The sequence below is a fragment of the Symphalangus syndactylus genome, chromosome 7, assembly GCF_028878055.3.
Source record: "Symphalangus syndactylus isolate Jambi chromosome 7, NHGRI_mSymSyn1-v2.1_pri, whole genome shotgun sequence".
Lineage (NCBI taxonomy): Eukaryota > Metazoa > Chordata > Mammalia > Primates > Hylobatidae > Symphalangus > Symphalangus syndactylus.
Window position 1 is genome coordinate 96,339,026 of NC_072429.2, and position 20,929 is coordinate 96,359,954.

The 20,929-nt window shown below is 39.1% G+C and overlaps 1 protein-coding gene across 8 annotated transcripts in view; it reads left to right on the plus strand.

Moving 5' to 3' along the window:
- MTDH (metadherin) overlaps positions 1 to 20,929 on the plus strand; it is an 85,128-nt gene that overhangs the window by 32,161 nt on the left and 32,038 nt on the right. For 4 of the 8 annotated variants that reach the window (XM_055286843.2, XM_055286847.2, XM_055286845.2 and 1 more), the window contains exons 3-6: positions 10,688 to 10,772; positions 11,481 to 11,657; positions 13,088 to 13,153; positions 15,018 to 15,254. In XM_055286843.2, the coding sequence (XP_055142818.1) occupies positions 10,688 to 10,772; positions 11,481 to 11,657; positions 13,088 to 13,153; positions 15,018 to 15,254 (565 nt within the window). Of the gene's footprint in view, positions 1 to 10,687; positions 10,773 to 11,480; positions 11,658 to 13,087; positions 13,154 to 15,017; positions 15,255 to 20,619; positions 20,710 to 20,929 lie in introns of all 8 variants that reach the window. The other 4 variants (XM_055286842.2, XM_063642886.1, XM_055286844.2 and 1 more) reach the window with 2 other exon arrangements.

Sequence of the window (20,929 nt, forward strand, 5' to 3'; positions counted from 1 at the left end):
TTAATTTTTGTATTTTTTGTAAAGACAGAGTCTCACTGTATTGCCCAGGCTGTTCTCAAACTCCTGGATGCATGTGCTCCTCCCACCTCTGTCTCCCAAAGTGCTGGGATTACTGGCTTGAGCCACTGCACCTGGCCACAGAAAGTGTTTTATTTTTATTTATTTATTTTTACCTTTATGGTTTGTCTCTGGGATGCAAAAAGTATCTTTATGATAAGGATAGTGTCACTTAAAATTTGTACAGTGTCCCCCTTGTGATAGTTTTGATACTATACAGATAATAGATTATACTCCTTAAATTGGTCTTTTTGGCATGAATTGTACACTATGCCTTTCTTTGTACTTTGCAATTCTCTGTCAAAATCTGCTAAGGGGGCAGTTAGCCATTTGAATAGATCTACTCTTGCTGCCAACATGTACTTTTTGCCACTCTAATAACTGATATCACTTATTGTTTGGGTATTGTCTAATATTAGAAATACTCAGCTGTGTGTGGTGGGTGACGCCTGTAATCCCAGCACTTTGGGAGGCCAAGGTGGGTGGATTGCTTGAGCCTAGGAGTTCGAGACCAGCCTGGGCAACATGGTGAAACCTTGTCTCTACAAAAAACACAAAAATTGGCCAGGTGCGGTGGCTCACGCCTGTAATCCCAGCACTTTGGGAGGCCCAGGTGGACAGATTATGAGGTCAGGAGATCGAGACCATCCTGGCTAACATGGTGAAACCCCGTCTCTACTAAAAAATACAAAAAAATTAGCTGGGCATAGTGGCACGTGCCCGTAGTCCCAGCTACTCAGGAGGCTGAGACAGGAGTATTGCTTGAACCCAGGAGGTGGAGGTTGCAATGAGCTGAGATTGTGCCATTGCACTCCAGCCTGGGCAACAGAGTGAGATTCTATCTCAAAAAAAAAAAAAAAAAAAAATACAAAAATTAGCCAGGCATGATGGCGCATGCCCATAGTCCCAGCTACGTGGGAAGCTGAGGTAGGAGGATCACTTGAGCCCAGGAGGTCAAGGCTGCAGTGAGCCTTGATCATAGCACTGCACTCCAGCCTGGGCAACAGTGAAAGCCTGTCTCAAAAAGAAAAAAAAGTAAGAAAGAAAAGAAAAAGGAAGTGGACACTATTATTTCCAGTAAGAACTCTATCAGCTACATCACCATGAAGTTATGATGATTTAATCAGATGTTATATAAATTGGTCCAGATAGTGAAATCATCAAGAAGGGGTTTTGAAATAAAAATATATTTCTACTTTTGGTATTTAAAATAAAAACTTTGCCTAATTATACTGTGCCTTGAAATTTTAGCTAATGACACTGTGAAACTATTCTAATTTAGCAAGATATCTAAGCATTCAAAATGTAAAAACTGGGATTTCTAGTTTTTTTAGAGATATTTATTTATGCATTATTCTGTATGACAAAATTTTACTGAATTTAATTATAAATGACTGGATGCATTTCTTGAGGGTTTCTTATTTAAATAGAGAAAGAAGTACTATGGGGAAACACTTGTTCCTCTGCCGTGGTAATTAGCAAAAAACAATATTACAGCCAACCAAAATGCATTCATTCGTTAGCATATAGTGTTTGATGCAGGATAAAAATGTTGCTAATGATATTAAATAAATTAGTACCAGAGCAAATTACCCAGCCTGGTAGGGATAATGTACAGATGTTTCTAACATTAAAGCTTGGGGGTACTTGCTAGATTCTATTTCAATAATGAAACACATGAAGAACCACTTTTGTGAGCAACCAGAGATATCCACAAAGATGTATTCTCAACAGTAAATCACGTACTTAACTTTTTTGAATGTTTGCGGAAAAACTAAACAAAACCACTGATGGACGGCTTTGACTGGAATTAAACAAAAAAATAAATGGGGAGTTAGGGATAGATAACACCATGTGTGAAATTTATTTACTACATTATTTCTAGAAAACTATGATGACAAAAGAGATGAATGCCAGATTGCAAATTGGAAGACCTTCAAATTACAGTAAGGGTGAAGGTGATAATCATCTTTTATGATGCAAAGATTCTACAAAGACGATTTATTGACTCTGTTATAGCAAAATACTTTGATAAAGCTGAACAACTTTTAAAAGCGAGTCATACATTTTTTTCTCCTTTCTCCCTTTCTCTGTTTCCTTTCCTTTCCTTTCCTTTCCTTTCCTTCCTTTTTTGAGAGAGACAGAATTGCTTAGTCACCCAGGCTGGTCTCGAACTCCTGGCCTCAAACAATCCTCCCACCTCAGCCTCCCAATATTTTGGGATTACAGGTGTGAGCCACCTTGACTGGCCTATTTTTCTTTTATGAAAAATAAAGTGTTCCAAGTCTGTTTATCTTTTTTATAAAGATAAATGGTTGTCTGCTTACCACATACTTTTACAAAGAATTTATGCTGAATCTGCCCCTTCATGCTTAAGGAAAGCTTACTTAACAAGATGTCAGAAAATAGCCAATTTTTGAAAGAAACTCATGCAATGAAGAGTGTATTCTGACACATTTACATCATTGCGTGATTTGTTATTAAAGAGCATTTGTATGTTAGATGTGAAAATCCTCATATCTGCCCAGCTTGGGAGCAATTTTCTAACAGAAAAATAGCCTAACAGCCCAGATTCCAGAGCATGAGTACATGGGATCCAATTCCAGTTCTAATGCTTGACTAATGATGTGATTTGCGGGTTGGTTAGTAATCACTTGTGCCTCCCTTTTCTCATCTACAAAATGGAGAGAACAGCATTTACCTAGGGTTACTTTGAGAATTTAAATGGAACTATGTAGGTAATAGCTATAAACCAGATGTAAAATTTTGTCTTTGTAGTGAATTCACTTGTTAAAAATACAAAAAAAACTGGCCGGGCGCGGTGGCTCACGCTTGTAATCCCAGCACTTTGGGAGGCCGAGGCGGGCGGATCACGAGGTCAGGAGATCGAGACCACGGTGAAACCCCGTCTCTACTAAAAAATACAAAAAATTAGCCGGGCGTGGTGGCGGGCGTCTGTAGTCCCAGCTACTCGGAGAGGCTGAGGCAAGAGAATGGCGTGAACCCAGGAGGCGGAGCTTGCAGTGAGCCGAGATCGCGCCACTGCACTCCAGCCTGGGCGACAGAGCGAGACTCCGTCTCAAAAAAAAAAAAAAAAAAAAAAAAAAAAAATACAAAAAAAACTATCTCACCCATGGTAATAATAAGAACAAAATGATAATAATAATAAAGTAGAAAAGTACCAAAAAATGTAGAACTTTCTGATCAAGCAGAAACAATATATTGATGTTAAAGAAGATTAAAATTTACTGGCTGAATTTTCACAAAAACTTTTGCATAGTTGGAGAATTAGACTGAAAAATTAGTGTCATATTTCAGTAAGCGTGGCCAATCATGTGTCTTCCATTTTGATCTTCTTACTTTTTCAAATATAACAATATTTAATACCAAATATTAAAATGAATGGATTTAGAAGATATTCAAAAGAATGAAGCATGTGCATTCATATTGCTATCACTAAAAATAGTTATATTTTACAAATGTATACACTATCGGTGTAGTAGAATGTGTATAAAATTTATAAACAAACATTTTGGGGTATATGCTCAATTTTTTCCCATAGAAGTATGAGAACAACAAGCTTATTTAACCCACTGTTACAAGAGTGATAGCAGACCCCTTTATCTGACATATTTACTCAGGTATTTAAGTGAGTTACCATATATTCCATATATTGATTAGCAATTGGGTATTGGCACTGCTTATTTGCTTATTTTGAGTAACTCCTAATGAGATATTAGAATTTTTGGAACTTATTCATCATAATTTCCTAAGGAATTATCAATCTGTCTTATTCAGTATATATCTTTAGCAGTTTTAGAAAGTTGTAATGGTGGGTCTAATGATTGTTTATCAAAGCTTTTTCGTCATCTAGATTTTTTTGTTTGTTTGAGACAAGGTCTTGCTCTGTCGTCCAAGCTGGAGTGCAGTGGTGCAGTCTTGGCTCACTGCAACCTCGACCTCCTGGGCTCAAGTGATCCTCCCACCTCAGTCTGCCGAGTAGCCAGGACTACAGGTGTGCACCACTATGCCCAGCTAATTTTTTATTTTTTGTAGAGACAGAGTTTTGCCATGTTGCCCAGGCTGGTCTCAAACTGCTGGCCTCAAGCGATCGGCCCCCCTCAGCCCCTCCAAAGTGCTGGGATTACAAGCACGTACCACCGCATCCAGCTCATCATCTAGATTTAAAAGAATGGAGCCGGCTGGGCGCAGTGGCTCATGCCTGTAATCCCAGCACTTTGGGAGGCCAAGGCGGGCGGATCACCAGGTCAGGAGATCGAGACCATTCTTGCTAACATGGTGAAACCCCGCCTCTACTAAAAATACAAAAAATTAGCCGGGCATGGTGGCGGGCGTCTGTAGTCCCAGAAACTTGGGAGGCTGAGGCAGGAGAATGGCGTGAACCCCGGAAGCGGAGCTTGCAGTGAGCTGAGATTTTGCCACTGCACTCCAGCCTGGGTGACAGAGCAAGACTCTGTCTCAAAAAAAAAAAAAAAAAAAAGAATGGAGCCATTTGCTGTTCCAGGTACAAATATTGTTTGTAGTCCCAGTGGATATGTATTCATTGTCATTTAACTCATTCCTCTTTTAGGAGTGTTATGGTGTGTGTATGTATACATGCACATACGTGTGCACACATGCCTATACATGTACTTAACATATAACACAGACAAAGATTTTTTTCTAATGGGACTATATTATAGCCTACTTTGTTGGTAATATCTGTATTACGTATATAAGATGGAAAGAAGACATAGTGTGAAGTTTTAATGAAAGCTAATAGGAAAATTTACATATAGATTTTTTTAGATGACTTCTGATACGTTGAGTGATGACTGTTTTGAATAATTTCAGAGGTTTTGGGTTAAAGGTCGTTTGCTTCATGCAGCATCTGAACCACTGCTAATTTCAAATGCTAGACAGGCTTCCTCAAAAGCATATTTCTATCAGTGCCGATCATGAAGCATTCAAATAAAGGGAAGTAGATATTCTGTTGAGAATATAATGAAATACCTCTTATTCTCTTGCTTTTAAGAAGCTTATATTACTATTAGAAAACTGGGAACACTTGAACACATGGAAAGGTATAGCCATACTGGAAATGTCCCAAGGAAGTTTGTGACAAATGGCCAAATCTTTGTCGGTTTTAAATGTTTTGAGATGCAAGATTATATGTATTTAGGGGAAACGAAAAGGAGGACAGTGATACAGATAAAGCAAATGGAGTGGAACGTGAGCTGGGTCAGAAAAAAAAATGAGTACAGGCCATTTCAGGCATTGAACATCGGTAGGGGAGCAGATGATTCAGGTGCAAAGAAAATCACTCCAGCACTTTGTTCTGGGAAAAAATCCACAGTCAGTGCAGCTTGGTCAAAAACAGGAATGTTCAAAAAGATACCAGTCTTGTAGGAATCAAATGCTCATATGTATGAATAAAGGAATATAAGGTTGAGATCAATTTGTGGAAGACATCATATGTCATATAAGGAAGTTAGACCTTGTAAAAGGTAGGAAGTATCTGCAGCGGTTTTTTTTAAAAGTAAGAATGAAAATTAATTGGATTGATAAGATATATTGGGAAGGAAACTCTTGAAGATAAGAATTTTTTCTTTTTTTTGAGATGGAATTTCGCTCTTGTTGCCCAGTCTGGAGTGCAATGGTGTGATCTCAGCTCACTGCAACCTCCACCTCCTGGGTTCAAGCGATTCTTCTGCCTTAGCCTCCCGAGTAGCTGTGATTATAGGCATGCACCACCACGCCTGGCTAATTTTTGTATTTTTAGTAGAGATAGGTTTTGTTATGTTGGCCAGCCTGGTCTCAAACTCCTCACCTCAGGTAATCCGCCCACCTCAGCCTTCCAGGTGCTGGGGTTACAGGGCATGAGCCACCGTGCCCAGCCAATAAGAATTTTTCCTAATGTCTCACTTGAGTGTCATTGTCCTATTAGATTATAGCGCAGTTGCTATCAGTAAAGACTTGTATTTAGTTATGTATACTTAGCTCCTAAAACAGTGTCTGACACATAGTAGTTATTTTATAAATCTTGGTTGTATGAAGACCATTTAAGAGAAGACCAGTTTAATTATCCACTCAGTTCTATGGTAAAGCCTGACAACAAGTTAGGGAAAAAAGAACTGGTAACAAGGAAGCCAGAGCTTTATGCTACCAGCTTCCTTCAAAAGTCTTAGCTAAAGTGGAGCTGCTAAGAAGTAAGATGTTTGCTTCAGTAGTATGGCCAGGGCAAATAGCAGTATATATCACATATTGATTTTAGAGCTTTTCATAAGCTATTATTTTATTTAATCTTATCAGGATGGGTGTTCTTGTTAATAACTTTATTTTATTTTATTTTTTTGAGATGGAGTCTTGCCCTGTCACCCAGGCTGGAGTGTAATGGCGTGGTCTTGGCTCACTGCAACCTCCGCCTCCCAGGTTCAAGCGATTCTCCTGCCTCAGCCTCCCGAGTAGCTGGGATTATAGGCGCCTGCCACCACGCCTGGCTAATTTTTGTATTTTTAGTAGAGGTGGGGTTTCAGCATGTTGGCCAAGGCTGGTTTCAAATTCCTGACCTCAGGTGATCTGCCTGCCTCGGCCTCCCAAAGTGCTGGGATTACAGGCGTGAGCCACCTCGCCTGGCCTATTGTTAATTACTTTTAAAGGCAGTAGTAAAATCAAATAATATTTAAGCCTAATCTAAGATAATCTTTTTCTACAGATTTTTAGTTACAAATCCCCAGATATTTCCGTGTAAACATAATTTCTATTATTTTTTCAAAGTCTCCCTTCTTAAAAAAGAAAAATCTTATTTATATATACTACTTTGTAGTTAACAGAGTCTTTTCACTTTTTGTTTTAATTCTTAAAATAACCTTATATGAGATTAGTAGGAATTTTTGTCCATATGACAATTGGGGAAAAGGGTTTAGAATGATTTAGCCCAAAGCCACATAGCTAATGTATGATTACATTTGTATTTAGAGTTAAATGTAGGGAGACTAAGAGGTTATTTGCGAGGGTAAACTGGATCAGAACTGGAATTTAGTCCTAGTTTCACCACTTTATGCTATGATGCTCTTAGACGCTCTTTTGAGATGGAGCCTCTCTCTGTCACCCAGGCTGGAGTGCAGTGGCGCAATCTCAGCTCACTGCAGCCTCCGCCTCCCGGATTCAAGTGATTCTCCTGCCACAGCCTCCCGAGTAGCTGGGACTACAGGCACGTGCCACCACACCTGGCTAATTTTTTGTATTTTTAGTAGAGACGGGGTTTCACCGTGTTAGCTAGGATGGTCTCCATCTCCTAACCTCATGATCTGCCCGCCTCGGCTTCCCAAAGTGCTGGGGTTACAGGCGTGAGCCACCGTGCCCGGCCTCTTAGACACTCTTCTTTGTTTTTTGTTTTTTTTTTTTTTTTTGGAGTTTTTTTGAGACAGGGTCTCATCCTGTTACCCAGGCTGGAATACAGTGACATGATCACAGCTCACTGCAGCCTCAACCTCCCAGGCTTGAGTGATCCTCCCACCTCAGCCTGCATGCCGCCACCCCCACTGATTTTTTTTTTTGAGAGAGAGAATCTCCGTGTGTGTTGCCCTGGCTGGTCTCATACTCCTGAGCTCAAGTGATCCTCCCACCTCAACCTTCCAAATTGCTGGGATTACAGGTGTGAGCCACCACACTCAGCAATCTTAAACACTTTTTATGGCCTCAGTTTCTATGTGTAAAATGGGGATACCTACTTTAGTTCCTGTGGACCTGCAGTGTCCAGTATGGTGGCCACTTGCCACGTGTGGATATTGAGCACTTAAAATGTGACTAGTCCAGCTGGGCACGGTGGTCACGCCTGTAATCCCAGCACTTTGGGAGGCCGAGGTGGGTGGATCACCTGAGGTCGGAAGTTTGAGACCACTCTGACCAACACAGAAAAACCCTGTCTCTACTAAAAATACAAAATTAGCCGGGCATGGTAGCGCATGCCAGTAATCCCAGCTTCTCAGGAGGCTGAGGCAGGAGAATCGCTTGAACCCAGGAGGCAGAGGTTGCGGTGAACTGAGATCGCGCCATTGCACTCCCGCCTGGGCAACAAGAGTGAAACTCCGTCTCAAAAAAAAAAAAAAAAAAAAGCGACTAGTCCAAATTGAGATTGCTGTTAAGTGTAAAATACGTGCCAGATTTCGAAGACTTACTTTGTTTTCTTTTACATACTATCTTATTTTGTTGCTTTTTTAATATGAGTTCCTTGTTGAAATGACAGTATTATAGGATACATTGTGTTAAATATTTAAATTGTCACCTATTTTAACTTAAAAATGTGTCTACTAGAAATTTTTTAAATATGTATGTGGCTTGCATTCTGTTGGCCAGCACTGCTCTAGACCAAGGATAGCAAACTCTGATACCCCAAATCCAGCCAGATGCCTGTTTTTGTAAATAAAATTTTATTGGAACGTAGTCACACCCCTTTGTTTATAAATTGTATGTGGCTGCTTTCATGCTATATGAGCAGAGTTGTGTGGTTGCTCCAAAACCCTATGGCTTGCAAAGCCTAACATATTTACTGTTTGATCCTTTGCAGAAAAAGTTTGCTGCCTCTGCTCAACTGTAATTGACAGATGTTCAATGTGTTATCTTTACTTAAGAGTGGCTATGGTAAAGACAAAGAAAGTAGAATCATGGTTGCCAGTGAGAAAAGAGGAGCTGGGAGTAAACGCTAATCATCACAGAGTTTCTTTTTTGGGATTAAATAATAATTTTGAGGCTGGGAGCAGTGGCTCACGCCTATAATCCCAACACTTTGGGAGGCCAAGGCAGATCACTTGAGGTCAGGAGTTCGAGACCAGCCTGGCCGACATGGTGAAATCCCATCTCTGTTAAAAATATAAAAATTATCTGGATGTGGTGGTGGGCACCTGTAATCCCAGCTACTCGGGAGGCTGAGGCGGGAGAATCACTTGAACCTGGGAGGCAGAGGTTGCAGTGAGCTGAGATCATAGCACTGCAGTCCAGCTTGGGTGACAAAGCAAGACTCTGTCTCAAAAAAAAAAAACAAAAAATAATAATTTTGATAGTTGTGCAACTTCATATATACTAAAAACCACTGAATTGTGCACCTTTAAAAGGGTGAATGTTATGGTATGTGGATGATATCTCCACATATCTTTTTTTTTTTAAGTGGATGTGAGGCTAGTTTAGTACGTGTAATAAAGCAGTATATTAATTATACATACTGTAATAAAACAGTATATTAAACATACATGTTAATGATAATGAGAACATGCAGCAAAATGAACAAATGCAAATCAATTATGAGGTCAGTTAAAAAATTAGTTTTTTAATGTAATCTCTTGTCAAAGACAATTTTTAATCACTTTGAAGAGATCATGTCACTTGAGAATATATGCAGGTTTTTTATTGATAGGAAAAGCAATTTTCTGTCATTGCTTACTCACTTGCTCAAATTCATTTACTGCCTTTAAAATAGTGTGCAGTACTTTGGGAGGCCAAGGCGGGCAGAGCACAAGGTCAGGAGTTTGAGACCAGCCTGGCCAACATGGTGAAGCCCTGTCTCTACTAAAAATACAAAAATTAGCCAGGCGTGGTGGCAGGTGCCTGTAATCCCAGCTACTCCTGAGGCTGAGGCAGGAGAATTGCTTGAACCCGGGAGGTGGAGGTTACAGTGAGCCGAGCTGGTGCCACTGCACTCCAGCCTGGGCGACAGAGCAAGACTCCATCTTGGAGAAAAAAAAAAAAAAAGTGTGCAGTAGTACATACATAGCTGATCTCAATAAATAGCTAAATAAGTGAATACAAAGTATAAAAATACCATTTTATAAACATTCTCTTTTGGAAGCACTTATCGAAATACAGAAATTATGGCTTATTTCGTTTTTAGCAAGCTTTTGAAAGGATAGAATAATATTAGCAGAAGAGAATTGGAATATCATTCGAAAACAGCCATAGCTTGTATGCGTATAGGTATTTTATCTGGATTGAATTATTAAACATCTATATACAAATCCTAGGTATTTTCACATTGCTTTGAAACTGACAAAATATTACCTGCTATGTACAATTGACTCACTAATTTGTTATACATAGGATATAGCAACAATCTGCTTTATGCAATCCAAAAACCAATAATCACCACATAATTTTTCATCTGAACATGTCGCAATAGGTTTTAATTTTTTGCTTCGAAAACACCGTTATTACAGTACCTTATTTATGACATAACTTATATTAGCATGATGTGGAAGGGCACAGGCTTTGGAGCCAGACAGACCTAGTTCCTAATTATGACTTAGTTTACTAACAATATGATGTGGTACAATTTAGTTAATATTTAACACCTCTAAGTTTTCATTTCCTCATCTCTAAAATGGGGCTAATACCTTCTCCAGCAAGTTTCTTTTAAGGAATAAATAAGAAAATGAGTACAGAATACTTAACATATAGTAACCACTCACTCAATGGTAACCTCATATGATTATTATTGCCACTTAATATGTTAAGTTTTTTAAATCAAACATTAAATTTTTTTAGTTGTCAGCATCATACATTTCATTATGTATTTTACTGACTCCTACTTATTCAAAAACATAACGAAATATTAAGTAACATTCTATTTTACTTTCAGTCAAAGAAAAATAAGAAGAAATCAAAGTCAGATGCTAAAGCAGTGCAAAACAGTTCACGCCATGATGGAAAGGAAGTTGATGAAGGTACTTGAGCAAGGGAAAGGACTGTAGAAAATTTTTTAATCCTTTTTTATCAAAGTGTATTATATAAAAGCTGCATTTGTTTTACTTAATTTTGTATTTAGCTCTTCTTTTTTATTACTGTAGACCTTAATATATAGAGCTGTGACACTGTTAGGAAACACTTCTGTTAAGGATCCAGTAGTGCTTTTTCTGAAGGGAACTGCCTTGAAATTTAAAGTCAAGCTCAGTATTTTGAGCAATTAAAAAGTCATTCATCTTGTCTTTGTCTCCTGGAATTATGATTTGTTTGCTTTTCCCCCGTGGTTCTTAAATATACCATTCCTGAAAGACTTCGTACAAAATTTTACTCATTTATTATCACCACCTAATAAACCCATTTATTAGTGATTATATATAATACTCCTATCACTTCTACCTAGCAAGATAAAAAAAGATAGACAAGATGACTTATATATATCACATTTTCTAAACCATAGATGACAGATTTGATAAAAATTACCAGAATAAATAATAGCAGTTGCCTAAAACAACATAATGAAATTAGAACACGTTCTTAGGATGAGTTAATATAATCAACACTCTTGGTTTTAGCTTAACATCTAAATTTATCATGATATTTTATGTACTCCACCCCATTTTCTCCCCCAAAACTATAACTTTTTTGTCTTCCCCTTACTGAATAACATTTTTTTTCTGGGGCTATGTCAGGAGCCTGGGAAACTAAAATTAGTCACAGAGAGAAACGACAGCAGCGTAAACGTGATAAGGTGCTGACTGATTCTGGTTCATTGGATTCAACTATCCCTGGGATAGAAAATACCATCACAGTTACCACCGAGCAACTTACAACCGCATCATTTCCTGTTGGTTCCAAGAAGAATAAAGGTATATTAGTGGAACATAAGACAGTGGTACATCAAATCAAACTCCTTTTATTCAGATGTACAAAATATCATTATGTCAAAATCTGACTATTTTGAATGCTAACGTCATTGTGCTGATATACCCTTCTTCATGAGAGTATTGTGAACCATGTATCGGTTTACCGAATACCAGCAGTGTTACTTGTTACATATTGCCTGATGACTGGCCTATTAAATTAAAATTTGCCTTTCTGCTTTGAGTCATATGAGAAAATGATGTTTCTCCTTTTCTAGTGTGTATCACTTTGCCCCAACTCTCTTGCATCTCTGTTCCTTAGAGTGGATAAGACATTTATTAAATGAAATGATTTATCACCATTTTGCATGTTGAGAGCTTTCATTCCAAGATGAATCATGCATGTTCTGGTTAGTGCAGGTTGTGTCTGGATTTCTTATCACCCCAGCTTTTTGAGAATATCATAGATGTTTGATAGAGCTAGACCAGAACTTCAAATATTGAGCTAATGTTCTTTCTCTCAAGTATTAATATTTCAGATGTTCATACTGTCCAATACTGGTGGCTTCTTGGTAGCCCACTCTTTACATTACCGTCATTTTTACCCTGGAGACACCAGTCTGCAAAGTGATACTGTTCAATTTGCTGGAAGGCATTGGCGTGTCTTCCTTGTCTTTTTGTTAATGACCTTCCCACCTCCCCACACCTTAGTTGTTTCCAGACCATTTTCTTAGCCTTGTTACCTTTTATTTTTTGCTTGATAACGTGGTGGAATTTATTGCCATGGTACAGCAATGACTTCTACTTACCCATTTTCACTGTTACATATTAGCTATGCTTTAGTATTTTTGTTGATTCTTTTTCGCTGTCTTGTGCATGCCATCCTTGCTAGCACAATCCTATGTCATGCTGGTTTTTTTAAACATTGTGATCATTATGCTTTTTAGTGTCAGAGAAATAGTATTTTTGTGTTATAATGTGTATTCTCACCTCTTGCCATATTTCCTAAGTCCTGGTCCCAAATACTGGCAAAGTTCTTCATAAGTTGATGTGTTTGTTTCCAGGATTATTGAAAAGGCAGCCGGTGTTGTTGAGAGGTGGCAAAGTTGAATCCAATTACAGAGCCCAATACTCCAGTTCCTACTTAAAATAATCTTGATAACTGTTGTAGAATAGCAAACTCTGTCTGTACATAGGCAGTTTTCCAGGTTCTTTATTGGCATTTTAGTTGACTAAGAATATGGTAACCAGAAAACTCAGTTCCTCACCAACAAGTGAAATGTGTTGTAAAATTGACTTTTTTCCAGTGGAAGAATTTAGCACTTGAAGGAGCAATTTATAATAGATAAGTAAAAATCAATTTATGTGTTACTCCTAATTTAATGTGCATAGTGCCCTATTTAGTATTAAATAAATTTTATTTCTATTTTAACCAGGTGATTCTCATCTAAATGTTCAAGTTAGCAACTTTAAATCTGGAAAAGGAGATTCTACACTTCAGGGTGAGAGCAATTACATGTAACTTAAATTGAAGGCCCATCAAAATAGAAATTTATATACATACCTCTTTCCTCAAATGAATGACACAGAAGGAAAGAAAAAAGTCTTAAAATGATTTTTAATTAATAAAGTAACATAATCACAGTCCAGAGATTTTGGAAAATAAATAAAAAGAAAAATCACACCCACTTCTAACAATCTTTGATATGTGCTAGTCTTTTTTCCCCCATATATAAAAACATTCAGTAGTCGCTTATATGCAACTTTGAATCTTGTTTATATCACTTAAGTCAGTAGAGAAGAAAGATTTTTGTTGGGCTTGGGTTTAATATAGCATATATCGGATAAAATACTTGATGCTTGTATGTTAAAAAAAAAAAAAAAGCCTTAGTTCCTATAATGTTTTAACTGCTTCCTTGACAGTCAAGTATCAAATATTTCACAATGGACTGTAGTCTAAAGTTTTTCATTGCTTTATAAATAGAAAATATGTTTTATTTACTCATTTATGATAAAGATCGAATTAAGTAGAGTGTTATGCCTGACCTGAAAACCAAAGTGTCGTAGTAAAATAAATTTGGAAATGAAAAAACACCTTCTTATTTCAGGCTTTTTTTTTTTTTTTTTTGGAGATGGAGTTTCACCCTTGTTGCCCGGACTGGAGTGTAATGGCATAGTCTTGGCTAACTGCAACCTCCACCTCCTGGGTGCAAGCAATTCTCTTGCCTCAGCCTCCCGAGTAGTAGGGGTTACAGGCATCCGCCACCATACCTGGCTAATTTATGTATTTTTTAGTAGAGATGGGGTTCACCTTGTTGGCCAGGCTGGTCTCAAACTCCTGACCTCAGGTGATCCACCCACCACGGCCTCCCAAAGTGCTGAAATTACAGGCATCAGGCTTTTTTTTTTTTTTTTTTTTTTTTAAACAGAGTTTTGCTTGTTGTCCAGGCTGGAGTGCAATGGCACAATCTCGGCTCACTGCAACCTCTGCCTCCTGGGTTCAAACAATTCTGCTTCAGCCTCCCGAGTAGCTGGGATTACAGGCACTTGCAACTACTTGCCTGGCTAATTTTGTGTTTTTAGTAGAGGCAGGGTTTCACCATGTTGGCCAGGCTAGTCTTGAACCCCTGACCTCAGGTCATCCGCCTGCCCCCAGCCTCCCAAAGTGCTGGGATTACAGGCGTGAGCCACTGTGACCAGCCTCATTTCACGCTTTTCAGTGCTTGCTCTTAGCACTGTCAGCTTCCTTCATGCCCATGGTTCTCAACCTTGGCTACACATTAGTTATCCAGGAAGCTTAAAAAAACAACACGTACACACATATATGTAAAAAGAAACATGTACTTATCTATACACACACCTATGTGTATTTGTGTGTGTGTACATACGTACACTGTACATACATATTGATACCTGGGTTCTACCACAAAGATTCTGATTTTAATTGGTCTGGGCTGAGGCTCCAGAGTCTATTGTTAATAAATTTTTCAGTTAATTTTAATGTGCAGCCAGGTTTTAGAATCATTGCTTGATACATAATGTAATACATATAAATAATTAAGGAAAGAACATGTAATTAAGGAAATGTCTTCATATTCTTAGTGGGTGAGTATTCAGAATATGTGCCATTTTCCTGTTTGTTCTGTTGTACTTCCTTTGAGCAAGTCATTCTGCTGTGAACAACTTTGTTAGTATATATGTTATGTTCAAGCCTCCTGTCTTTAAATTAAGGCAATCCTTGGTGATCAAAGGATAGTAGGGGAAGTGAGTAATAAATATAAGTCAAGCAATCATAGAAATGTGAAAATATCCCAGTTTTAAGAAGTCACATACCTGTTTTTTAATCTTCATTTTCTTTTCTTTAAGTTTCTTCAGGATTGAATGAAAACCTCACTGTCAATGGAGGAGGCTGGAATGAAAAATCTGTAAAACTCTCCTCACAGATCAATGCAGGTGAGGAGAAGTGGAACTCCGTTTCACCTGCTTCTGCAGGAAAGAGGAAAACTGAGCCATCTGCCTGGAGTCAAGACACTGGAGATGCTAATGCAAATGGAAAAGACTGGGGAAGGAGTTGGAGTGACCGTTCAATATTTTCTGGCATTGGTAAGAAGTGTTAGAAAAATTTGTTTATTTAAAATTACTAATCTTGTACATTTTTAATTTTTCAGAAATAGGAAAAAAACTATGAATAGAAAAATAAGTACTGCTCTGCAGAAATAATAGTAATAACTCATCTCACATCCTTTTTGTAGAGCAAGGTGGGAATTAAATAAGTAAATAACATTTATCATTTACTCTTTACATAGTGCTTTCACATACTTTATCACATTTGATTATCAACGTAGCTAACTGGTGTAATTATATATTCTTAGTGATGTGATACATGTAATGTGTGAGTAGACTTTTTGATTAATTTCAACAATTCTGTTGAGTCTAAATAAAAATAGTAAATGGAAGTACAGTTGATAACATCCACTTATAGAGTATTTTACAGTCTGCAAGCTGCCTATTTATAATTAAATTTTCCTCTGGATTTTAATATAAAGACCAGTAGTTGAGAAGTTTATTTCTGTTGAGAGCCATCAAGTTAAAAGCAACTTAATTTGTGTGTGTGTGTGTGTGTGTGTGTGTGTGTGTGTGTGTGTGTGTGTATTGTAGAAAAGAAATCCACATTACATGTGGGAAATTGCAAAATGATAAGGAAAATCCCACAGTTACCACTGTGCCACCTAGTGACAACCACTGTTATTTATATTTCTTCTCCCTCCCTTTCTCCTGCCCACAACTGTGTATAGTGTTTTTTGTTGTTTTTTGTTTGTTTAATGGAGTCTCGCTCTGTCTCCCAGGCTGGAGTGCAGTGGCGCGATCTCAGCTCACTGCAACCTCCACCTCCCGGGTTCAAGCGATTCTCCTACCTCAGCCTCCCAAGTAGCTGGGATTACAGACATGTGTCACCATTCCTGGCTAATTTTTCTGTTTTTAGTAGGGACGGGGTTTTGCAATGTTGGCCAGGCTGATCTTGAACTCCTGACCTCAGATGATCTGCCAGCCTCGGCCTCCCAAAGTGCTGGGATTACAGGCGTGAGCCATCGCGCCCGGCCTATAGTTTTGCTTTGGTATTTTTGTTTTTGATGTAACTCAAATTGAATATTCATGTTTATGTCTCCCCTAGTCCCCACTTAACATTGTAACATAAACATGTTCCTTACTTTTTGTAAGTATGTTTAATGGCCCTATAATGTTTAAGGATAGCATAACTTACTTAACTATTCCCACATTATTCAAGAAGTAATTTTCCTTTTTTTTTTTGAGATGGAGTCTCACTCTGTTGCCATCACGCTGGAATGCAATGGCGTGATCTCGGCTCACAACACCCTCTGCCTCCTGGGTTCAAGCAATTCTCTTGCCTCAGCCTCCCAAGTAACTGGGATTACAGGCATATGCCACCACACCCGCTAATTTTTCTTTTGTATTTTTAGTAGAGATGGGTTTCACCATGTTGGCCAGGCTGGTTTCAAACTCCTGACCTCAAGTGATCCGCCCACCTCGGCTTCCTAAAATGTTAGGATTACAGACGTGAGCCACCGCGTCCAGCCAATTTTCCTTTTTTTAACTGTTGTAGATAATGTTTCACAGAATATATTTGTTTGGGATTTTTTTGTTGTGGTTTTTAAGATGGAGTCTTGCTCTGTTACCCAGGCTGGAGTGCAGTGGCATGATTTCAGCTCACTACAACCTCTGCCTCCTGGGTTCAAGCATTTCCCGTGCCTCAGCCACCCAAGTAGTTGGGATTACAGGCACACACCACCACACTTGGCTAATTTTTGTATTTTTTTAGTAGAGATGGGGTTTCACCATGTTGGCCACACTGGTTTAGAACTCTTGACCTCAAGTGGTTCTTCCTGCTCCACCCTCCCAAAGTGCTGGGATTACAGGTGTGAGCCACCACACCTGGCCATGTTTTGCGGTTATTTCTTAAGGACAGAGTCTTGTGAGCGATACTGGATTAAAGGGAATATGAATGTTTATAATGCTCTAGTACATAGTGCCTAAGTATTTTCTAAGAGAGTTGTTCTAATTTATACTCAAAGTATCAGTGTAAGTGCCCATTTATCATATGCTTACCAAGGTTGGGGATTTTTTATTTTTCGCCTTTTCTAATTCGATAAGCAAAAAATACATAAATTATTTTGGTTAACTTTTTGGAATCACTAATGAGATTGAAAAGTTTTCCACAACTTTCTTGGTCATTTCTTTTTTTGTTTGCTTGTTTGTTTGTTTGAGACGGAGTCTCGCTCTGTCGCCCAGGCTGGAGTGCAGCACAATCTCAGCACACTGCAGCCTCCACCTCTCAGATTCAAGTGATTCTCCTGCCTCAGCCTCCTGAGTAGCTGGGATTACAGGGTCCTGTCACCACAACTGGCTAATTTTTGTACTTTTAGTAGAGACAGGCCATGTTGGCCAGGCTGGTCTCAAACTCCTGACCTCATGATCCATCTATCTTGGCCTCCCGAAGTGCTGGGATGACAGACATGAGCCACCATGCCCGGCCCTTTGTTGGTCATTTCTATTTCTTTTATGAATTGTCTGTTTTTGTTATTTTCCCATTTGTCTAATGAGCTCTTCGTGTTTTTTTGTTTTGTTTTGTTTTTAATTTTTTGAGACAGGGTCACACTCTGTTGTCCAGGCTGGAGTGCAGTGGTGTGATCATTGCTCACTGCAGCCTCGACTTCCAGGGCTCAAAAGATCTTCCTGCCTTAGCCTCCTTAGTAGCTGGGACCACAGGCATGTGCCACCACACCTGGCTAATTTTGGTATTTTTTGTAGAGACACAGTTTCGCCATGTTGCCCTGGCTGGTCTCAAACTCTTGGCTCAAGTGATCCACCTGCCTCGGCTTCTCACAGTGCTGGGATTACAGATGTGGGCCACCACGTCTGCCTACTGTTTTATTTTTTAAATCTAGTTATACTTTCTTGTGCATTAAACATATGATTTTGTCTCTTGTGCTTATTGCAGATATTTTTATTTATCTGTTCTAATTTGAGGGAGCAATAGACACTAGAAACTTTTTAGTTTTAGTATGTAAGTAGAAAAATATTTCTTCCTTTGTTGTTAGGCTTTTTCTGGAACTTTTTTTTTTTTTGAGACGGAGTTTTGCTCTTGTTGCTCTTGTTGCCTAGGCTGGAGTGCAGTGGCGCGATCTCGGCTCACCACAACCTCTGCCTCCCAGGTTTAAGCAATTCTCCTGCCTCAGCCTCCTGAGTAGCTGGTATTACAGGCATGCACCACCATGCCTGGCTAATTTTGTATTTTTAGTAGAGATGGGGTTTCTCCATGTTGGTCAGGCTGGTCTCGAACTCCCAGTCTCAGGTGATCCACCTGCCTTGGCCTCCCAAACTGCTGGGATTACAGGTGTGAGCCACCAACACTGGCCCTTCTGTTTTAAAGCTAACACCCTCAAAAATCAAACACTAGATCATTTAATTATATTGTTCTTAAGCTTGCTCTCCCTTCCTTGCCATTATATTGAAAAATTGTGTAGAAGTATCAAAACTTGTTTGAAAGAGACATTCCCTTGCCTGGGTGTGGTGGCTCATGTCTATAATCCTGGCACTTTGCAGGGCTGAGGCGGGCAGATCGCTTGAGCCCAGGAGTTCCAAGACCAGCCTGGGCAACATAGTGAAACCTTGTCTGTACTAAAATACAAAAAAATCTCTGGGCACGGTGGCACGTGCCTGTAATCCCAGCTACTCGGGAGGCTGAGATGGGACAATTGCTTAAACCTGGGAGGCGGAGATTGCAGTGAGCCAAGGTCGAGCCACTGCACTCCAGCCTGGGCAACAGAGTGAGACTCCCTCTCAAAAAGAAAAAAAAAAGACCTTCCCTAAATTCCCACTCTCATTTTCAGCAGAGAAGAAAGCATTAATTTCTGTGCTATGAAGCATCCTTTCATATTTGGTAAAAGAAATGGTTGAATTTTATGGAGTAATGTTAGGAATTGTGTGACCTTTTGGGATATTTACAATTTGCAATTTGCTGCTTCTTTTATTTATTTATTTTTTTCTTTAAGATGGAGGCTTGCTCTGTCACCCAGGCTGGAGTGCAGTGGCACGATCTTGGCTCACTGCAACCTCCACCTCCTGGGTCCCAGTTCAAGCAATTCTCCTGCCTCAGCCTCTCGAGTAGCTGGGATTACAGGCATGTGTCACCATGCCCAGCTCAGCTAATTTTTGTATTTTTAGTAGAGATAGGGTCTCACCATGTTGGCCAGGCTGGTCTTGAACTCCTGACCTCATAATCGGCCTGCCTTGGCCCCCCAAAATGCTGGGATTAGAGGCATGAGCCACTCCACCCAGCCTACAATTTACTTGTAAAAGCTATATAGCATTTCATAATTAGGACATAAATTAGATGGTATTTGCTTAATGTTGTTACAGATAATATTAAACAGCAAATTAGAATTCCTAGCTAGATAGACTAGGACCTTTATTGAAAATGAAAGGGAACTATATTAAATTAGATTTGTAATGGGTCACTGAAAAGAGACAGATGTGACTCGTCTCATGGAGGTTTACGTTCCTTTTTTTTTTTTTTTTTTGAGACGGAGTCTTGCTCTGTTGCCCAGGCTGTAGTGCAGTGGCGTGATCTTGGCTCACTGCAAGCTCCGCCTTTCGGGTTCACGCCATTCTCCTGCCTCAGCCTCCCGAGTAGCTGGGACTACAGGTGCCTGCCACCACGCCTGGCAAATTTTTTTGTATTTTTTTAGTAGAGACGGGGTTTCACCATGTTAGCCAGGATGGTCTTGATCTCCTGACCTCGTGATCCGCCCGCCTCGGCCTCCCAAAGTGCTGGGATTACAGGCTTGAGCCACCGCACCCAGCCTGGTTTACATTCTTTAAAATAAGAAATGTCTTAAAAATATTGAGAAAGTAGCATGGTATAGAGGAGTGAACAGGGACTGGTTCACACAGATCTATTAGGTTATGAATCTCTATTCTTCTACATGATAGCTTTTATGGACGTTCAGGCTAGTTATTTAACCTGTATGAACCTCATACTTATGTAATTGTGAGGATTTGTTGTAATGAAAGTCAAGTACCAAGTTCAGTGCTATCCCAAAGTAGTTGCTTAATTATGATAAATAATAATGCAGCTTGGTATAGTGGAAAAGAGCATAGGCTTTGGGAATTGACTTAAGTTGCATTCGTGGCTCAGCTATTTTCTAGCTATCAGCGAGTCGCTTAATTGCTCCAAAACTGCCTAGCAAAGTTGCTGTAAGGATTAGAAGTGGTTGGTGTAAGGGGCCCAGCTACATAATAAATATTCAGTAAATAGTAGCTATTGCTATATTAAGTGGTTCTCATTTCTAAGGTTATCTTTAAATAGTCTCATAGTTTTAAATCTTTACATATCTTTCAAGTCTGATTGCAAATTGAAGGTTCCAAGTGATGTTTTTTATTTTAACAGCTGCTTGGTCTAGTGTGGATAGGGGAATGAATACCTCTGAACAGAATTCTGCTTCTTTTGCATCTCTCACACTTAACTCTGCTGTTTCTGGTATGTGAAAAACAGTCTTTTGTTCAGCTAACAAAAACATTTGTTTAATTTTAGTGCTTGTTATTTGAAGAACTAATCAACATCAAGTACTGCTATCAACATAAATAGCAGGTATTATAAAGTGGCAGAGGCCTTTACAACAGGAAGAGAAGACCTAAATTCTTATGTGCAAATGGCTTTATTCCCCTCTCTAGGGTAGTAAGGATTCTGTAGCTTGAGA